The 15,000-nt window shown below is 43.7% G+C and overlaps 1 protein-coding gene across 1 annotated transcript in view; it reads right to left on the bottom strand.

Moving 5' to 3' along the window:
* The window catches only part of plxna1a (plexin A1a), a 156,807-nt gene that overhangs the window by 117,073 nt on the left and 24,734 nt on the right, over positions 1 to 15,000 (bottom strand). The window contains exon 2 of the mRNA XM_071543953.1: positions 6,861 to 6,992. Within this exon, the coding sequence (XP_071400054.1) occupies positions 6,861 to 6,992 (132 nt within the window). The remainder of the gene's footprint in view (positions 1 to 6,860; positions 6,993 to 15,000) is intronic.

The raw sequence follows: 15,000 nt of genomic DNA, 5'->3' as shown, positions 1-15,000 counted from the left end.
TTTCTCCACCATACAGTACAGTGCGGTACAGTACATTTCTGCACTGGGGCTAAATCAATAGGCGGAGGTACATCATCAGACCATTACGCCACTGACTGAGCGTCTTTGCGGGGGCCCGGGGGCAGAGCCGCTCGCTGCCAAAGGGTCATCTTACGTCGCTGTTTTACAAGCGGAGCGGCTTGACCTTGACTGGAGAGTTCAGTGGATATATAGTGGAAATACGGCGGCGATGCTACGGCAGACACTGGATCAGACTTGGCCTGACCTCACAGCCGCGCTGCACATCCCATAGTAGTAGCTTACACTCTGAACTGATGTAAAGTAAGTCGTGACTTGATCTATTGAATTCCTATATTGAATTACATCAAATTACTACCACTGCACTTATCTACTGCACACTGCTGTGTGCTGTTTATACCTGGGTTAAACCATGGAATTAAATTGATAAAATTTAAAGATTTTGCATATCGGTACAAAATATTGGCTATCAGCAGCTTCAATCCAAACATATCACTAGTGATATCAGCCTTGAAAATCCATATCAGCCACCCTTATTTTATACTTAGCTTATATGGGAGACCGGGGGCAATTATAACAGGGGGCAATCATAACACACTCAATTCCTCCAATCAGAAAAAAGTGATGACACTTACTGTGCACATACTCAGTAGGATTCTCTCTCTGCCTGAGGAAAAGAAGCAGGATCACTTCACCTCAGGAGAAATTTTCAACAAAAAACTGATTTTGAGGTATGAAAGTTACTTTTTGGATGTACAGTATTTTTCTTCTGCTGTCTACAGTTTTGATATCTCTAGGTCAATGGTTAAAAATGAACATGAACAACCTAGTCTAATTATTTAGAATAGGTTAGAATAATAGTTTCTGCAAAAGCAAAGTTCCTTTCATTGTCAATTAAGCACAGAAATTACCCTTCCATTAACATATTTGGTTAAAGACTGTTCTTGACTCATCAGCTGATCAATATATTTGAGTGAAATATATTTTTAACTAATTTAAAATAATTAAAATTTAGTTACCACTAGAATAGCTGCCTAACCTTCTGCAAAAATAGAAATAGGCCTAGACTTTTGCTTTGAATGCATACAATCCCTGACATCTAATAGAATTCGTACCATAAAAAAATAAATCAATCTTAAGTAGCATTACTAGATACTAGCAGTAATGTGATTACTTTGAGGTGTGCTTTTATTTGAGATACAGTGGGTTAAATATGACTGTGTTACAATTGCCCCCACTAAGGGGGCAATTATAACACTATGACTTCTTGCCTTAAATTCAATATTATCGTCTTGTCCTTCTCAGTGAAAACATATCATTTGTATTATTAATTAGTGCACATATATCTTTGTTATATCAAAGGATGACTGCTGTATTTGAAGTCATCTGTGAGTTATGAGGGAAAATGTAAAAAATGTTACAATTGCCCCCGGTCTCCCCAACTGTACAATTCCTAAAACAACATTATTTGGCAGATGAGTGACATTAATTGACTTTAATGGGACTTTTGAGACATGGCTGTACTGCACATACGCTGGTAAAAAAAATGATATTGGACAGTAGATAAATGAGTAATTAGTTACAAAGGTACACTGGAAATCAATAGATTATGAGGTGAGTCATAATAGTCATAATTAGTCATTTGATTCGTAGCAGTTGGCTGAGATCATCCATAGGAGAATACAGGATGGCTCAAGAAATAAGAGGGAAAAAAGGCAAAAGGTCTCCTGGAAATGATTTCTATCTCAGTGACGTCAGCTCCAGAGGGAGCAGACAGGATGAAAGATTCCTCTTCCTCTGCCGCATTTATTAGATTAAGTCGGTTTGAACATTTAACGAGGAGACGATGGCAATGATGAAATGCGCGAGCGCCAAAATGACATGATCTCACTGTCTTTACTGAAACAGCAGAGAGAGAGAGAGTGAGAGCGAGAGAGAGAGACAGAAAGACTGAGAGACGAAGATACGGAGAGAGAGACAGAGTGTGTGTGAGAGAGTAAATAGAGAAACCCAGTGGAGGTGCGTGTGTGTGTGTATGTGTGTGTATCAGAGACGCACAGAGAACCATGTATAAATCCAACACTCGCTAATCGAAAACTCTCCTCTCACAGTGAATCAGACAGTTTTATGTTATTGCACTGTGTGTGTGTGTGTGTGTGTGTGTGTGTGTGTGTGTGTGCGTGTCACTATTGCTACACAGATATGCGGCCCATACGCTGCAGTCCGATCCACAACTTTTAATTATGTGTGTGAGTGAATATGGGAAAAGGTAAATTGCTCTGTCAAGTTGGGAAATGGGCTTTTTGATGTTTGAGCTCTCATCGCTTGGCATTTCTATTATCCAATGAGGAGAGACGAATGGAGGGATGAAGAGGGGGAGAAGAGGAGGAGAAGCAAGAGGACAAATAGGGCGATTGTATACCTACCTCGCTTCTGAAAATGATGTACTGAAAACAGTCCATAGACAGACTAGTTGTGTCGAGGGCTTTCAGGCGGCTTAACGCCCTCTGGCGGCCATATTGGAAGTACAATTTTACAAATCTCAACAGAATTGAAGAGACAGTTACATTTCTGTGCTGTTTTTGACTGAGAACTAATCATTTCATCACTGATACACTGATCAATTTTGTGTTTAGATAATGTCAGCTTGTTAGCTAGCTAACCACAGTATCTGGTCAGCTAACCATGTCTTCTTGTTAAAATATCTAATTAGCACACTAGCTGTCGTGAGTTAGCGCTAGCGGTACTTTGCTAAATGAGCCTGCTAGCCTGTTAGCTAGCTAACAGTTTGTTCAGGTTAACTGAGCTGACTCTTCTCAAGCTACAACTCAGAGTGTTTTGGAGTAGAGACTAGAGCTAAAGACAACACAGTTTACTGTGTCACAGTAACTACATTTGGAAACAAATCCACCTTATCACACTATTCACTTTTATTGAGAACGTTACTGAATGGATCTACAGCCACACCACAACAAGCTTTTTAGCTAGGTCTTTTTAGCTCTTTTTCTTCATGGTAGATGTATATTTAGGCGTATTTGCGCACAGGCAATTCTCCATTCGAGAAAATTAGGAAATTTGTGATGCAACTAACTAGCCTCTACAGCTCTCTGTAACTTAGCAGAAAACACTTTGCTAGCTGAATATTTATCGTACTAATCATCTACTTGTCTGGCTGTCTTTCTGTCTGTCTAATTGGATGAGTCTAATCTGAACGGTGTGATTATGATATCAAAACTGAGAGCATTAGTATGAGGACCGTCATCAGCATCCAGGGGATTCAACATCTACCTGTGACAGAAAAGGTCAGCTCTGAAGCGTGGCCTTTAATGGGAATGAGCTTGAAATTTTTATTTCTGTGTGAATCTGGTGGAAAGTGGCTAATTTTGCCTTTTGGATGCTTTGGATTTTCTCTTTTTGCTCAAAAAAAAAAAAGTTCATACACCCGCAGGCTTGGCCAGCGACCTTAAACCATGATACATTATCTATAGTCCAGACAGCCGCCAGCTAGGACAATGTGCTCAACTGCTCATCAGTAGTCTGGGGAGGCTCGGCACACACTCTGCTCCTCTGCTGTCTGGAACACAAGTTCATGTTTGGGAGATCCTAGTTCTGTCCATTCTATGCTGTCTGAACCTATTCTTGGGTGAGCAGTTTCGCACAAGCCAGACAGAGAGATAGAGAGAGAGAGAAAGGGAGCCGAAAAGATGAGCCAAGAAGAAGTTGGAGAAAAGGAAGGAAGGGGAGCGTATGCTGCGAACCAATTATATTTTCCCACCTCCTCTCCTCTCACCACCTCTCTGTGTCTCTCTCTCTCTCTCTCTCTCTCTCTCTCTCTCTCTCTCTGTCTCTCTCTCTCTCTCTTTCTCTCTCTCTCTCTGTGAATTTGGTTGGTGTTGAAGCTCTGGAGGTGAAACACCATTATCTGCTTTCCCGAAGAGATGGGCATTCCCACTCTGTCAATGAAGGTGATTCGGATTCAGATTTTAACCGCAACAAAATTACACAGACTGAAAGACAGGCGGGGAGGGTGAAGAAGGGTGTCAAAATCTATGCCTGAATGGCTCACACAATGGTAGCCATCATAGAAGTCCATCATCATGCATCTCCCATTATTGTAAAGTACTCTAACTCAAATATAGAGTTAGGACTTGGTGCACTCAACAAATCTGGAACAACTGGATTCCAGTTCATGCATCGTCTGAAAGCTGGAAAAAAAAATTGCACAATTCATCTCCATGGTGGAGAAAAAACAGTGCAAGGATTTCTTCAGCGGGACTTCCAGTACATCTGTACCAGGAAACGTAGCAGTACAACCTCAGATCATTGCAAAGAAGAAGAAGAAGGCGGGGGCGTTGTGTATGAGAGGCTTCTACAAGGCCTCCCTCCTGTCAGGAGACATCCCTGTACAGCCATTGCGTTAACATACACAGACATGTAGGGGACATATCAGTGGGCCCTTAATGCTCATCAATAATGAAACACCGGCTTTAATAATTGACAAAGACTTTCTGGTGGCGATGGCAGTCATCTTTAATGCAGATGACAGGAGTTAAAAGGAAAGGTCTGCGAGCGCTCTGCAAACACGCCGCGACACTGACCTGCTATCCAGCTCTGAAGCTGCTGGCCACTACTGGCTAACACAGATAAAACACTGCTATTATTACTGTAATTCATATTATTACTTCATACTTATACTCTTACTCTCTACCTGCACATATAGACAGTCAAATCCACCCCAAAACTGCCTTCTACTGCTCTCCTCAGAGTTTTTCTAGCACTTCTCTAATAGCAATTTTGTCAAAGTGCTACAGTTGTGACCTTTTACCTTCTTACTGGAGGTTCCTTATAATGCTGGTGATCTAGGAGTTGAATGTTATTTGAGTCTATGTAATGTTGGTGATTAAAGCGTATTCTACTGTTGCACTCACTGCTCTAGAACACGGCGTCAATGCCTAAAATGTAAGATGTAAATCTCACTGTCCCTTTTCCTCATACCTCGCGTCCTGTTGACCTTCAATGAAATTATCAGATCATTTCTTAAAAAAGGAAAGAAAAAGAAACGTGAAGGGCGACTCTGAAGGCCGACCAAGATGCGGCTCATGTGTACCAGTGTTAGATGAGTGTGTGTGTGTGTGAGTATATATATCTCCCCCCGTACAGTACATCCAGCCTCTCTTCCTGTACCGCTATCGCTGATCGAAGGGCCTTATTTCCCCTGTCACATCAACACCGATGCCTTCCATTTGTATCAATTACACTCCACTTCCCCTCCGCGCTCATTCAGACACATGGAAGTCAATTATGTCTAATCGCTGGTAAATTACACAGCAGTCAGATGGCAGCTTACTGTCTACGTACGGGGGTGGGGGGAGTGTCGTCGAAGGTTATCGCATCGCGGTCATTAGCCGTTATGAGATAAGAGAGTGGTGGAGGCAAAAAAAAAAGAAGAGGAAGAGGGGAAAAGAGGGAGTGGGAGTGTCAAACCCTTATGGGATCACGTCATTTCAAGACAGCAGTACCTGTCTTTCTTACTCTACCATGGCTGAGTGAAGCGGTATTGCGATATATTGAATTTCGATATATCGTCCCATCTCTACGACATAACAATATGAGACAGATGGACTTTCAATGGGAGACACACCCATAGTCTCCCAGTGTTTCAAACCACAAACAGGTATGTAAGACTGCCAAAAACAGGGTTCCCACTGTGGCCATGATGAAAAAATCCATGATTTTTCCATGACTTTCCATGACGAAGTGGGAACAATTCCATAACCCAAGTATTTTTTTTTTTTCCTTCCTGGTTTGTAACTGTTTTTCTAAAGGGGTGAACAGTCTTGTTTCTACTACAGTTGGGCTAAAAGAATGTACTGAATGGGTGAAAAAAGTCATTAAAAAAACAAGTTTTACATTCTGGTATATTCCTGTAAAGTGACCCATTTGTAAAATTCCCTTAAATTCCCTGATATTCCAGAAATCTCATAACCTATGGAAACCTTGTAAAAAATGATATTCTTTTGCAATATCTTTCCCAGTAATTGCCGTATGATATTTTGACCATATAGCAGTGAAATGATGCAACGGTTTTGAGGCAATGTACAGGCATGATGTCATCAACAATTGCAACCAGGATTTCAGTTCCAGTTAAGATCCTCATAGCTCATGCTGTTGCTGCTGTACCTCCTGCTGTAATAAATAAAGCTGTCATACTCAAATCCATATGCACAGAGACAGAGAGCGTATACTGTTTCCCCTGGTATGGTGCTACATCCTATATATGGGACATGTTAATATTCATGATATTAATTAGCACTCATTACCATGTATGTGAGTGTGTGTGTGTGTGTGTGTGTGTGTGTGTGTGTGTGTGCAATACTGCTTATCAAGCAAACATGTTTATGTATATATATTTTTGTTATTAGCTTGACTGCTTTCCTGCCCCAGTTTTGGTTTTATTTATGCTTTCTATCTTTCATCATCTTTGTTATGGTTCTACTGCCCTTTCTACACATCTCCCTTTCTTTTCTCTTCATCTGCTGCTCTCCTTTTCTAACATTCGCTCTATCCATTCTCAGAGGTTAAATGGAGACGTGTGTGTGTGTGTTTGTGTGTGTGTGTGTGTGTGTGTGTGTGTGTGTATTTGTACGGTAGAGGCTGTCACGCATGACAAGAGCCGTCCCTAAAATCACCAGACAGAAAAATGGCTATTGATATTCAGTCATCATTTCCTAGGGGTTGTCAACGGCAACTCCAGGAGGTATTATGGGGTGCATTGCTAACTTGCCCCGCTCTAGATCATTCTATTTTGTGTGTGTGTGTGCATGTGTGTGTGTGTCTCGTACCTGTTTATCAGTGAGGGCGTAGAGGTACTGATGATCCGGGCTGAAGAGCAGATCTCTCAGAATGGGACTCCCATCGCTCACCACCACATTCTCATACAGCAAGGCAGGCTGGGTAATGGAGTTCACCAGGATCTGGAAGAGGACAGAGGGACAAGGCAAAGCCATCAGTGTGATCCAGTGGCTTCTTGCTTTATGCAGCCGATAACGAAAGAAAGAAGTAGCCCGGCCAAAGCTGGGATATCTGGAAAATCACAACATGAGCAACGAACAGATGGGAAAATTGAAAAACACACCGATGTTGATTAGATTATCTCAGTGTGCAAAGCTCTTGGGACACAAACGATATCTTTTCATTTGAGGAAGAAACAGTCCAGCCAACCACTGATCTTCACACTAGCCGGCTTTCCATCCAAGTATTTTCATGCAAATTATGATACATCCCATTACAAAGGCTGAATGGAAATGGCAAACTTTGCTGAAGTTTCCTCAATATCACAAAAAAGCATTTGCAGAATAGTGTTTTGTCTCTCCTATGTATAAGGCCCCTATCTTGGTTGTATGGACATTAGTTGGTGTATTAGAATATTGGTGTATTAGAATATATAATATAATATTCAGACAGCATGAAATATGGCCGACATTAGCCGACACTAATCAATACTAATCAATTCTTGAAACACTCTTTCCATCTTTCTATGGATTCAAACATTTCAACATTTCAAAAGTTCGCTTCAAACTTGATTGATAGTTGGATGACATTTTCATCATCTTGCACTCAGTTTGTTGTTTAAGCTTAGAGGAGAAGCTGATGGTTATAGTGCCACACTGTACAGGGTGGGACTACACTTTATACTAAATGAATGGTTGCTGGTCTGACAGTGTTGTGTCTACTGTTGCTGGCTAAATGATAGAGCGCTGAGGATCACTCCACTGTACCACCAACCGAATCACACTCTGCTCTCTCTCTCTCTCTTTATGCCTCTTTACCTCTATCTCTCTCTCTCTAGGTCCCCACCCTCGCCTCCATCTACTCATCCATCACCTGACAAAGAGTCTAGAGTCTGGTGAAACTTTCTGGTGAAACTTCTGTGTGTTATTCCGTCGCCTGTTCTCCCTCCCTCTCTCCCCTTTCTTCCAATTAGTCTCCGCGGATATTATTTGGCCAAATCACTACCAGAGTCCCTTTAATCTATCTCTCAACAGACGGTTCATTAAAACAAAGGCGCCGTCGCCGTCGCGTGTGCTCTTTGTTGCTTAAGAGGAGGAAGCGGCTTCGGCTGCGAGGCGAGCGCTTCGACAAATCAGCCTTGAGGAGGCGCTCAGTGGGACGCTGAGTTTCCGAAACGTGGCGGCGGCAGCTTGAGATTTTTACACTGAAGATAAATTGCGAGATAATCACCTCCCGTCACCTCCATGTTAACAGCAGAAATGGAAAAGAAAGGAGTAGTTCTTTCTTTGAGGAACACGATCTGGGGTAAATACGACTTGTGCATAATTTGAAGCGTTTGTTTTAACCTGCTTGGAAGCAGCAGATGGGTGGGGTTTACTGCATCAGGGCGAGTCAGATTGTGTCGGAGAAGTTGTGGATTACAGAAAAAACTGACTTTCGAAAAGTATGTGTATGTGTGTAGAGGAGTTGTGTCCCTGTTGTTATTGTCCAAAGGTCATTTGTTTTAGCAGTACAGCCTCTCATGTCCCTCCCACATGAACACACACACACACAGATAGTTTTATTGATGTGAAGTGAGAGTGACCTTTTTGTCCCCTTGTATTCCTGGCTCTAATGATCTCTCTATCTCTATCTCTGTCAACAAAAGCACAGGCAAGCACACACTCACGCATTCACTCACTCACACACACACACACACACACACACAGAGGAAACGACCTGGGCCACCGTATCACTTCTAATGAGCGAAAGACTTTGGAAGTCTAAGAGGGGAACAGGACCGGGGAGCGCGCTTTGCCCTACAGCTCGGGGCAGAGGGCAGTTGGAGTGGGATTCAGGTCAGCTGGCACAGAGGGACCCGCAGACTGAAGCAGGTGACTGCAGATTCTCATCTAAGTCTGCTAGCCCGCAGGTATCCGCTCTCCTTCCCCGACCTCTGCACTCTGGAAGTTGCTGCAGCCAGACACAGCCTCCTAACTGAGGAAGTGGCTGCACGAAAGGATGTGAAACTTTGTTTAAACCCTCCAATGTTTCTGTTTTTTTTTTCCATTTGCTTTTCTTAAAATTTGTAGCGAAGCATGATGTCTACGCTCTTCTTCTCTGGTGTTCATACCAGGTAAGAACACATGAAGAAATAGCTATATATGAGCATCAGGCCAGATTTCATTTTGTTATGCTAGGCTTTCCAAGCATGAAGAACTGTATCTGTCTCCTTCTACCCATAAACCCTTGCATTTTGGGGTTGTTTACCTGTAGTTGGTTGGGATTATGTTTTCACTCCTCCGTTCTCTTGGAAGTGGACCAAGACCTGCATCTTGATGTGTCTTGATGTGTTTTTTTGGTGCCACCAGAGTTCGACTGACTTCGTCCTCACCTGGCCAAACAAACCTAACTAAAGGAGTAATCACTTGCAGTAACTTTAAAATGCTATCAGCCGAAATGTCCAAGAGCAAGACACCATCTTTGGAAGGGGGAAGAGTGAAAGGAGAATGTCCCTATGGGGATCAGCAAAGTGTAGCACTACATTACAAGAATTCTAGATCAACAGAGGTAGGTGAATGTCATCGGGTCACCTAGCTGAGATGCCTGCAGGTGTCTGCTGCAGCCTACCCGCCCTATAAAGCTCACTTCTTCTCTGTGAAGTCTGCCCTCACTAAATTCAAAGGCCATATAAGTGAAAAAGGGGCGACACGGAGGCATCTGGAACTTTTTTATGTTTCCATTTATCCAGCGTCTCCCTTCCTGGAACTTATTACCAAAGAGCCCAGGCCATATTTTGAGATTTAGGAGGCGGGGAGAGAGAGTTTGCCAGAGTGGACTTTGTTCCTTTGCAAATGCAGTGTCTGTGTACTGTCTGATATACTGTTATAACTGGTCCTAGTCAGACTGTCTAGGTGCCTGCTTTGATGTTGGCGACAACTTAGAGTGATTTAAGTGTGGTTTTGTACTGATTAGTTTTCCTCCTTTTCAATCAATCCCATGTCATTTCAGTTGATCTTGCTCAGCTCCAATGAATGGACTGCCACTATCTGTGTTAAACTATCCACCAACCAATTACTCATAAAAGAAAACGTTTAGCTGGAAAATATTTTTGCCGAAATGGCCAATCAATTCCCTCATTGCGCAAATTCTCAAGAAATAGAAGATGACATATAGCTGGCAGAGTAAGGACGCTTCACTGTGTACGATTATTGAATTTTCCATTTATATTTCAGGCATTTAGCCGATGCTCTTTTCCAGGGCGATGTACATCGAGCGAGCAGCTACACACTCAGTATCTTGCTCAAGGACGCTTTGAGAGGACATGCATCGTCCGTCGCGGGAGTCGAACTTGTGACCTTTCGGTTAGGACGGCCTCTCTAACCACCGGGCCACCTTGAACGACGCAACTCCGCCGAGAGAGAGAGAGAGAGAAGGATCAGGATAAAAAGGAAAAGGTGACTCTTCCTGGTTCATTTGCAGCCTAAGCTCCAACTTTTGTTACAGGACAAGTTATTTCCCCTTCTTTCCCTTCATCCCTCTCTCTCCTCTGCCCTCCTGGGATGAGGCTCATTACCCAACCAACACTGATAAAAACCAAGGACACTGTATCCTCACACACACACACACACACACGGAGGTGTACGCAGATATTAATACTTATGTACACACACTCACATACACACACAAACACATGCATAGGCACATACTCTCTCCTATACGATCTCATTCTTTGGAGTGGCTGCCAAATAGGCATCTGAAGGGCTTCTTCATGTAGAGCGGGACAGTGTGAGAGGAGGAGAGAGGACAAGAGAGGAAAAAAGTGTGTGTGTCACAGTGATATGTGTGGCATTTTAACATCACTAAATCATTACCACATTAATTCTGACACATGACTATAATTACCATAAATAAAGGAGGCGATAGCCAAGAAGATCAGCAGCCATTACCGGCCTCTACTCTACATTTTACATTGTTTACCACCTTGTCAGATTTGGCGGGAAAAACAGCTGGATTGCTTTACGGCACGAAGGGAGATTGTTTTACGACACAAAACAGGAAGAGAGCACTATTATATATCTTCTTCTTCTTCTTCTCCTCCTTCAAACCGAGCTAAAGCACATTATAACTGTCTACCTGTCCGTGAAGTAAAACCTATGATTACAATATTCATCCTCACACATTCTCTAATAGGGATAATTTCTTGTGAATGAAATCATAGTGAAATTAAACGACTCCTTGTTTCACTGGGACCTGAAGGTGAGGTGTGTGTGTGTGTGTGTGTGTGTGTGTGTGCGTGTGTGTGTGTGTGTGCGTGTGTGTGTGTTGGAGGGGGATGTAGAGGAGGATAAGGTCATAAAAGCGAACAGAGGAGAGTAATGAGGTTTGGCTAGAGTGCTGCAGTGATTAATACCATGCTGGGTTCAAGCACCGGTCACACCTTTGGGTCAGGAAAACTGGGAAAACACAACCGCAGGCTATCAATTCTTCCCTCTTTCCTTCCCTCTTTCTTCCCTCCACCTTCCTCCCTTCACGCCTCCTTGCTTCTCGTCCTTCCTACGGCTTCTTAAGGCTTCCTTCCTCCCTCCCTTTCTTCCTTTCCTTCCTTTTTGGCATTCATTTATTGATTCATTACCCTCTTCTGCCCTTCTGTGTTTCATTCCCTTGTTCCAGCCTCCCTTCATTCGTCTGCTTGGTTGTTCCCTACCCTCCTTCCCTCATCTCCACCCTCCTTCCTTTCTCACCTTCTTTCCTTCCTCCTTCTCCCTCTTTTGTTTCCTCCTTTCCCTCCGCACTTCCTTATTTCATCTTTCCTAACCCTCCACCACCCTCCTCCTTCAATCCCCTCCTCCCCTTCTTCACTTCCTCATGTCATTCTTCATCTCTATCCTTGATTCCTTCCTTCCTTCCTTCCTCTGCCTCCAGGCTTTCTTCCTCCACCCACCCACATAGAGACTTGTCTGTGCGTGTGTGTGTGCGTGTGTGTGTCCAGACACAGCAGTGCCCTGTCTAACCTCGGCTGTTAAACATCTTGTTAATTACATGGCTGGACGAAGGGAGGGAAGAGGAAGAGGAGGAGGGAAGGAAAGAGAGAGAGAGAGAGAGAGAGAGAGAGAGAGAGAGAGAGAGAGAGAGAGAGCGAGAGAGAGAGAGAACGTCAGGGACGGCTTGTTAACCTTGTTAGCATTTCCCATTGAAACCCGTGTTAAAAATGTCCAGTGAGGATGGATAATAAACTAAAAACAAAAATGTGCAAGTGTCCCTTTGATGATGGAGGGAACGGAGGGAGGGAGGGACCAAAAAAGACATTTCCCTAATGAAATCTACCATTTGTGTGTGTGTGTGTGTGTGTGTGTGGCCCTCTCCTTTCAACAGATGAGACCAAAACCAATTTCATTAGGGACCATGAAAACAAAGGGCTGTTAATGCACACACACACACACACACAAACACAGACACACACACACAGTGTCACTACCTATGATAGGTGGCTTCTGTCTTCAAAATAGAGATTGAAATTACATTTCAATTCAATACTGACGCTAAGTGAGAGGAAGTAAATAACGTATATATGGAACCAGGGACACGTTTAAAAAGAGAGATGATGTGATCTATGGAGAGAGGAGAGAGAGAGGGAGAGAGAGAGAGAGACAGAGAGAGAGAGAGAGAGGGAGAGGGAGAGAGTGAGGGAGGGAGGGAGGGAGGGAGAGAGAAAATGGTGTCAATGTGGGTTGGTAGGATGGGATTTATAGGGTAGTCGGTCTCAGTGTGTGTGTGTGTGTGTGTGTGTGTGTGTGTGTCTGACCCTGACTGGAGGGCATCCAGAGTATCACAGCACACCTGCTGACTACACAGTCTACAGCGCTCTCTCTCTCTCTCTCTCTCTCTCACACACACACACACACACACACACACGCGCACGCAGCTTGGTAGAGCCACATCAGCGAGACAGGTTACTCAGAGTGAAATTAATCATCGTTCTTTTGTCGCACCGCTGCTCTCACAACAGGAGGCCGGCCCCAGGTGACACACACACACACGCACACACACACACAAACAAAGACTGACAGGCAGACAGCTGGCCAGTGACAGCATGCCACTACAGAAGCTGTTTTCCTAACAGCTAACAATAGTTGGCTCTGGTTAAAAGCGCTCAACGTTGCCAAGGTGTGGTCAAGACTACACACACTGAACGCCTCTGCTTCCCTGAGATGTCTTGTTGAAGAAATGCTCCTCAACATCCAGTGCGATGATTTCAACTCAGTCAGGATAAGTTTCATGTTGATTTCTAACACAACAAGCATCATTTTATTCAGTTTTTGATGGTTAGATAGATGGTACAAAGCTGAGTACAAAGGACTGAGTGAGAGCTGAACCTTCCACTGCAGACAATGTTTCTATCTTTGAGGAACATATATCCAGTGCTGCAACTTCAGCAAACAGCAACAATGGAGGCACTGAGATTTTGGCTAGTTGGCAAGTAGCTGTCTGGACACCTGACTAACTATGCATACATAGTAGATTGGAATTCCAAATGTTTGAGAGAGTGAAGAGTTTTTCAAAGGGCGTTAGTCAAATTTCCACAATGCTGACCGTTATAATAATTTGGGTAACTTTACATTAACAGGTCCTTTGGTTAAATTATACCATGAAATTGAAAAATGCAATTCTCATTACACTGGACCTTTAAGATAGCAGAGTTTCGCACAAACATATTGAGATGAAACTTGTCACACGTGGTTATCAGGTTGTTGTTGTTGATTCACTTCCTGGAGAGTTATCAAGACACAGGGCAAAACAACACAGAAGTCAGATGATTCATGGAACACCTTTTGCCACAATGCAAAAGGTGCAACGGAAAAATGCAACGCAATAAAAACCCAAACAGAAACAAACTTTGATCAAAGAGGAGCGCATTCGGTGGATTAAGTTTGATCCCAGCCTTAGATTATGAGGAAAATTAGCATTGTTTTGGTGCGTGAGATGGGAAATGCTAAGTATGATAAAGGCGCCATATGGCTAGTAACAGTCGTGCTGAGCGTTTCGCCGTCTCGGGAGCAAGAGTGGATTATTTTCACAAGCCCGTTAGCCCGTGGCGAGCTTTTATTTTCAGTTTGGGCTGGTGAAGATTTGCCCTCACTTGCCGCAATGTGACAGGAGCAGCTAAAGCAGAAGGTAACAGCAGTCAGATACACTGACGCTAGCGCTGAGAATCCTCAATGGGATTTGAATGATTGTTATTTTTCTTCACTCGTGTCAAAAAAAAAAAGTCTACATTTGTACTCGAGCTCCCCCGGCCCGGTTTATTAGCACTGTTAGGGCTTCTCTTTGAAACTGTGAGGCACAAGGAGCTTCAACATGTCACCGTATCCTTTCCGCTTTCATCCCTGGTGAGGCATATGTGCTGCAAAATGACACTTCATAACTAGAAGACACTAACAGAAGATGGCTGTTCCTAAAAAACACACACACACACACACACACACACACACACACACACACACACCTTCCTTCATCAGACCTGCATCCGTACCCCTCTTGTCAGAATGGAAGACAGGGCAAGCACCTTTTCTGCTGCTGGCATGGTCGTGTGTGTGTGTGTGTGTGTGTGTGTGTGTGTGTGTGTGTGTGTGTGTGTGTGTGCGTGTGCGTGTGTGTGTGTGTGTGTGTGTGTGCGTGTGTGCAAGCCATCTTAAATTTTTCACAAGCATGATGTACTTGAGTTTCCCCTCAGCGCCGGTCTCACATACCTTCTCCCTGCTCTCTCTCTCTCTCTCTCTCTCTCTCTCGCTCTCTCGCTCACACACACACACACACACACACACACACACACACACACACACACCCTCCCTTCCTGCTCCTATCATAACCACAAGCTGTAAGCAGCTCCTGGAACGATCGCTCGCTCCGCTCTCCGCTCTCTCGGCCGTCTTCAGTTCTTTGCCCTCCGTCTCTCTCTCTCTCATCCCCCTCTCGACGCGCTCATCAGCT

Source organism: Centroberyx affinis, unplaced genomic scaffold, assembly GCF_046629955.1.
Source record: "Centroberyx affinis isolate AG114_WGS23_722 - 3 ecotype Tasmania unplaced genomic scaffold, CSIRO-AGI_Caff_v1 ptg004423l_1, whole genome shotgun sequence".
Taxonomy (NCBI): Eukaryota; Metazoa; Chordata; class Actinopteri; order Beryciformes; family Berycidae; genus Centroberyx; species Centroberyx affinis.
The sequence above is the reverse complement of the archived record's forward strand: the minus strand, read 5'-3'. Positions and strand labels throughout refer to the sequence as shown.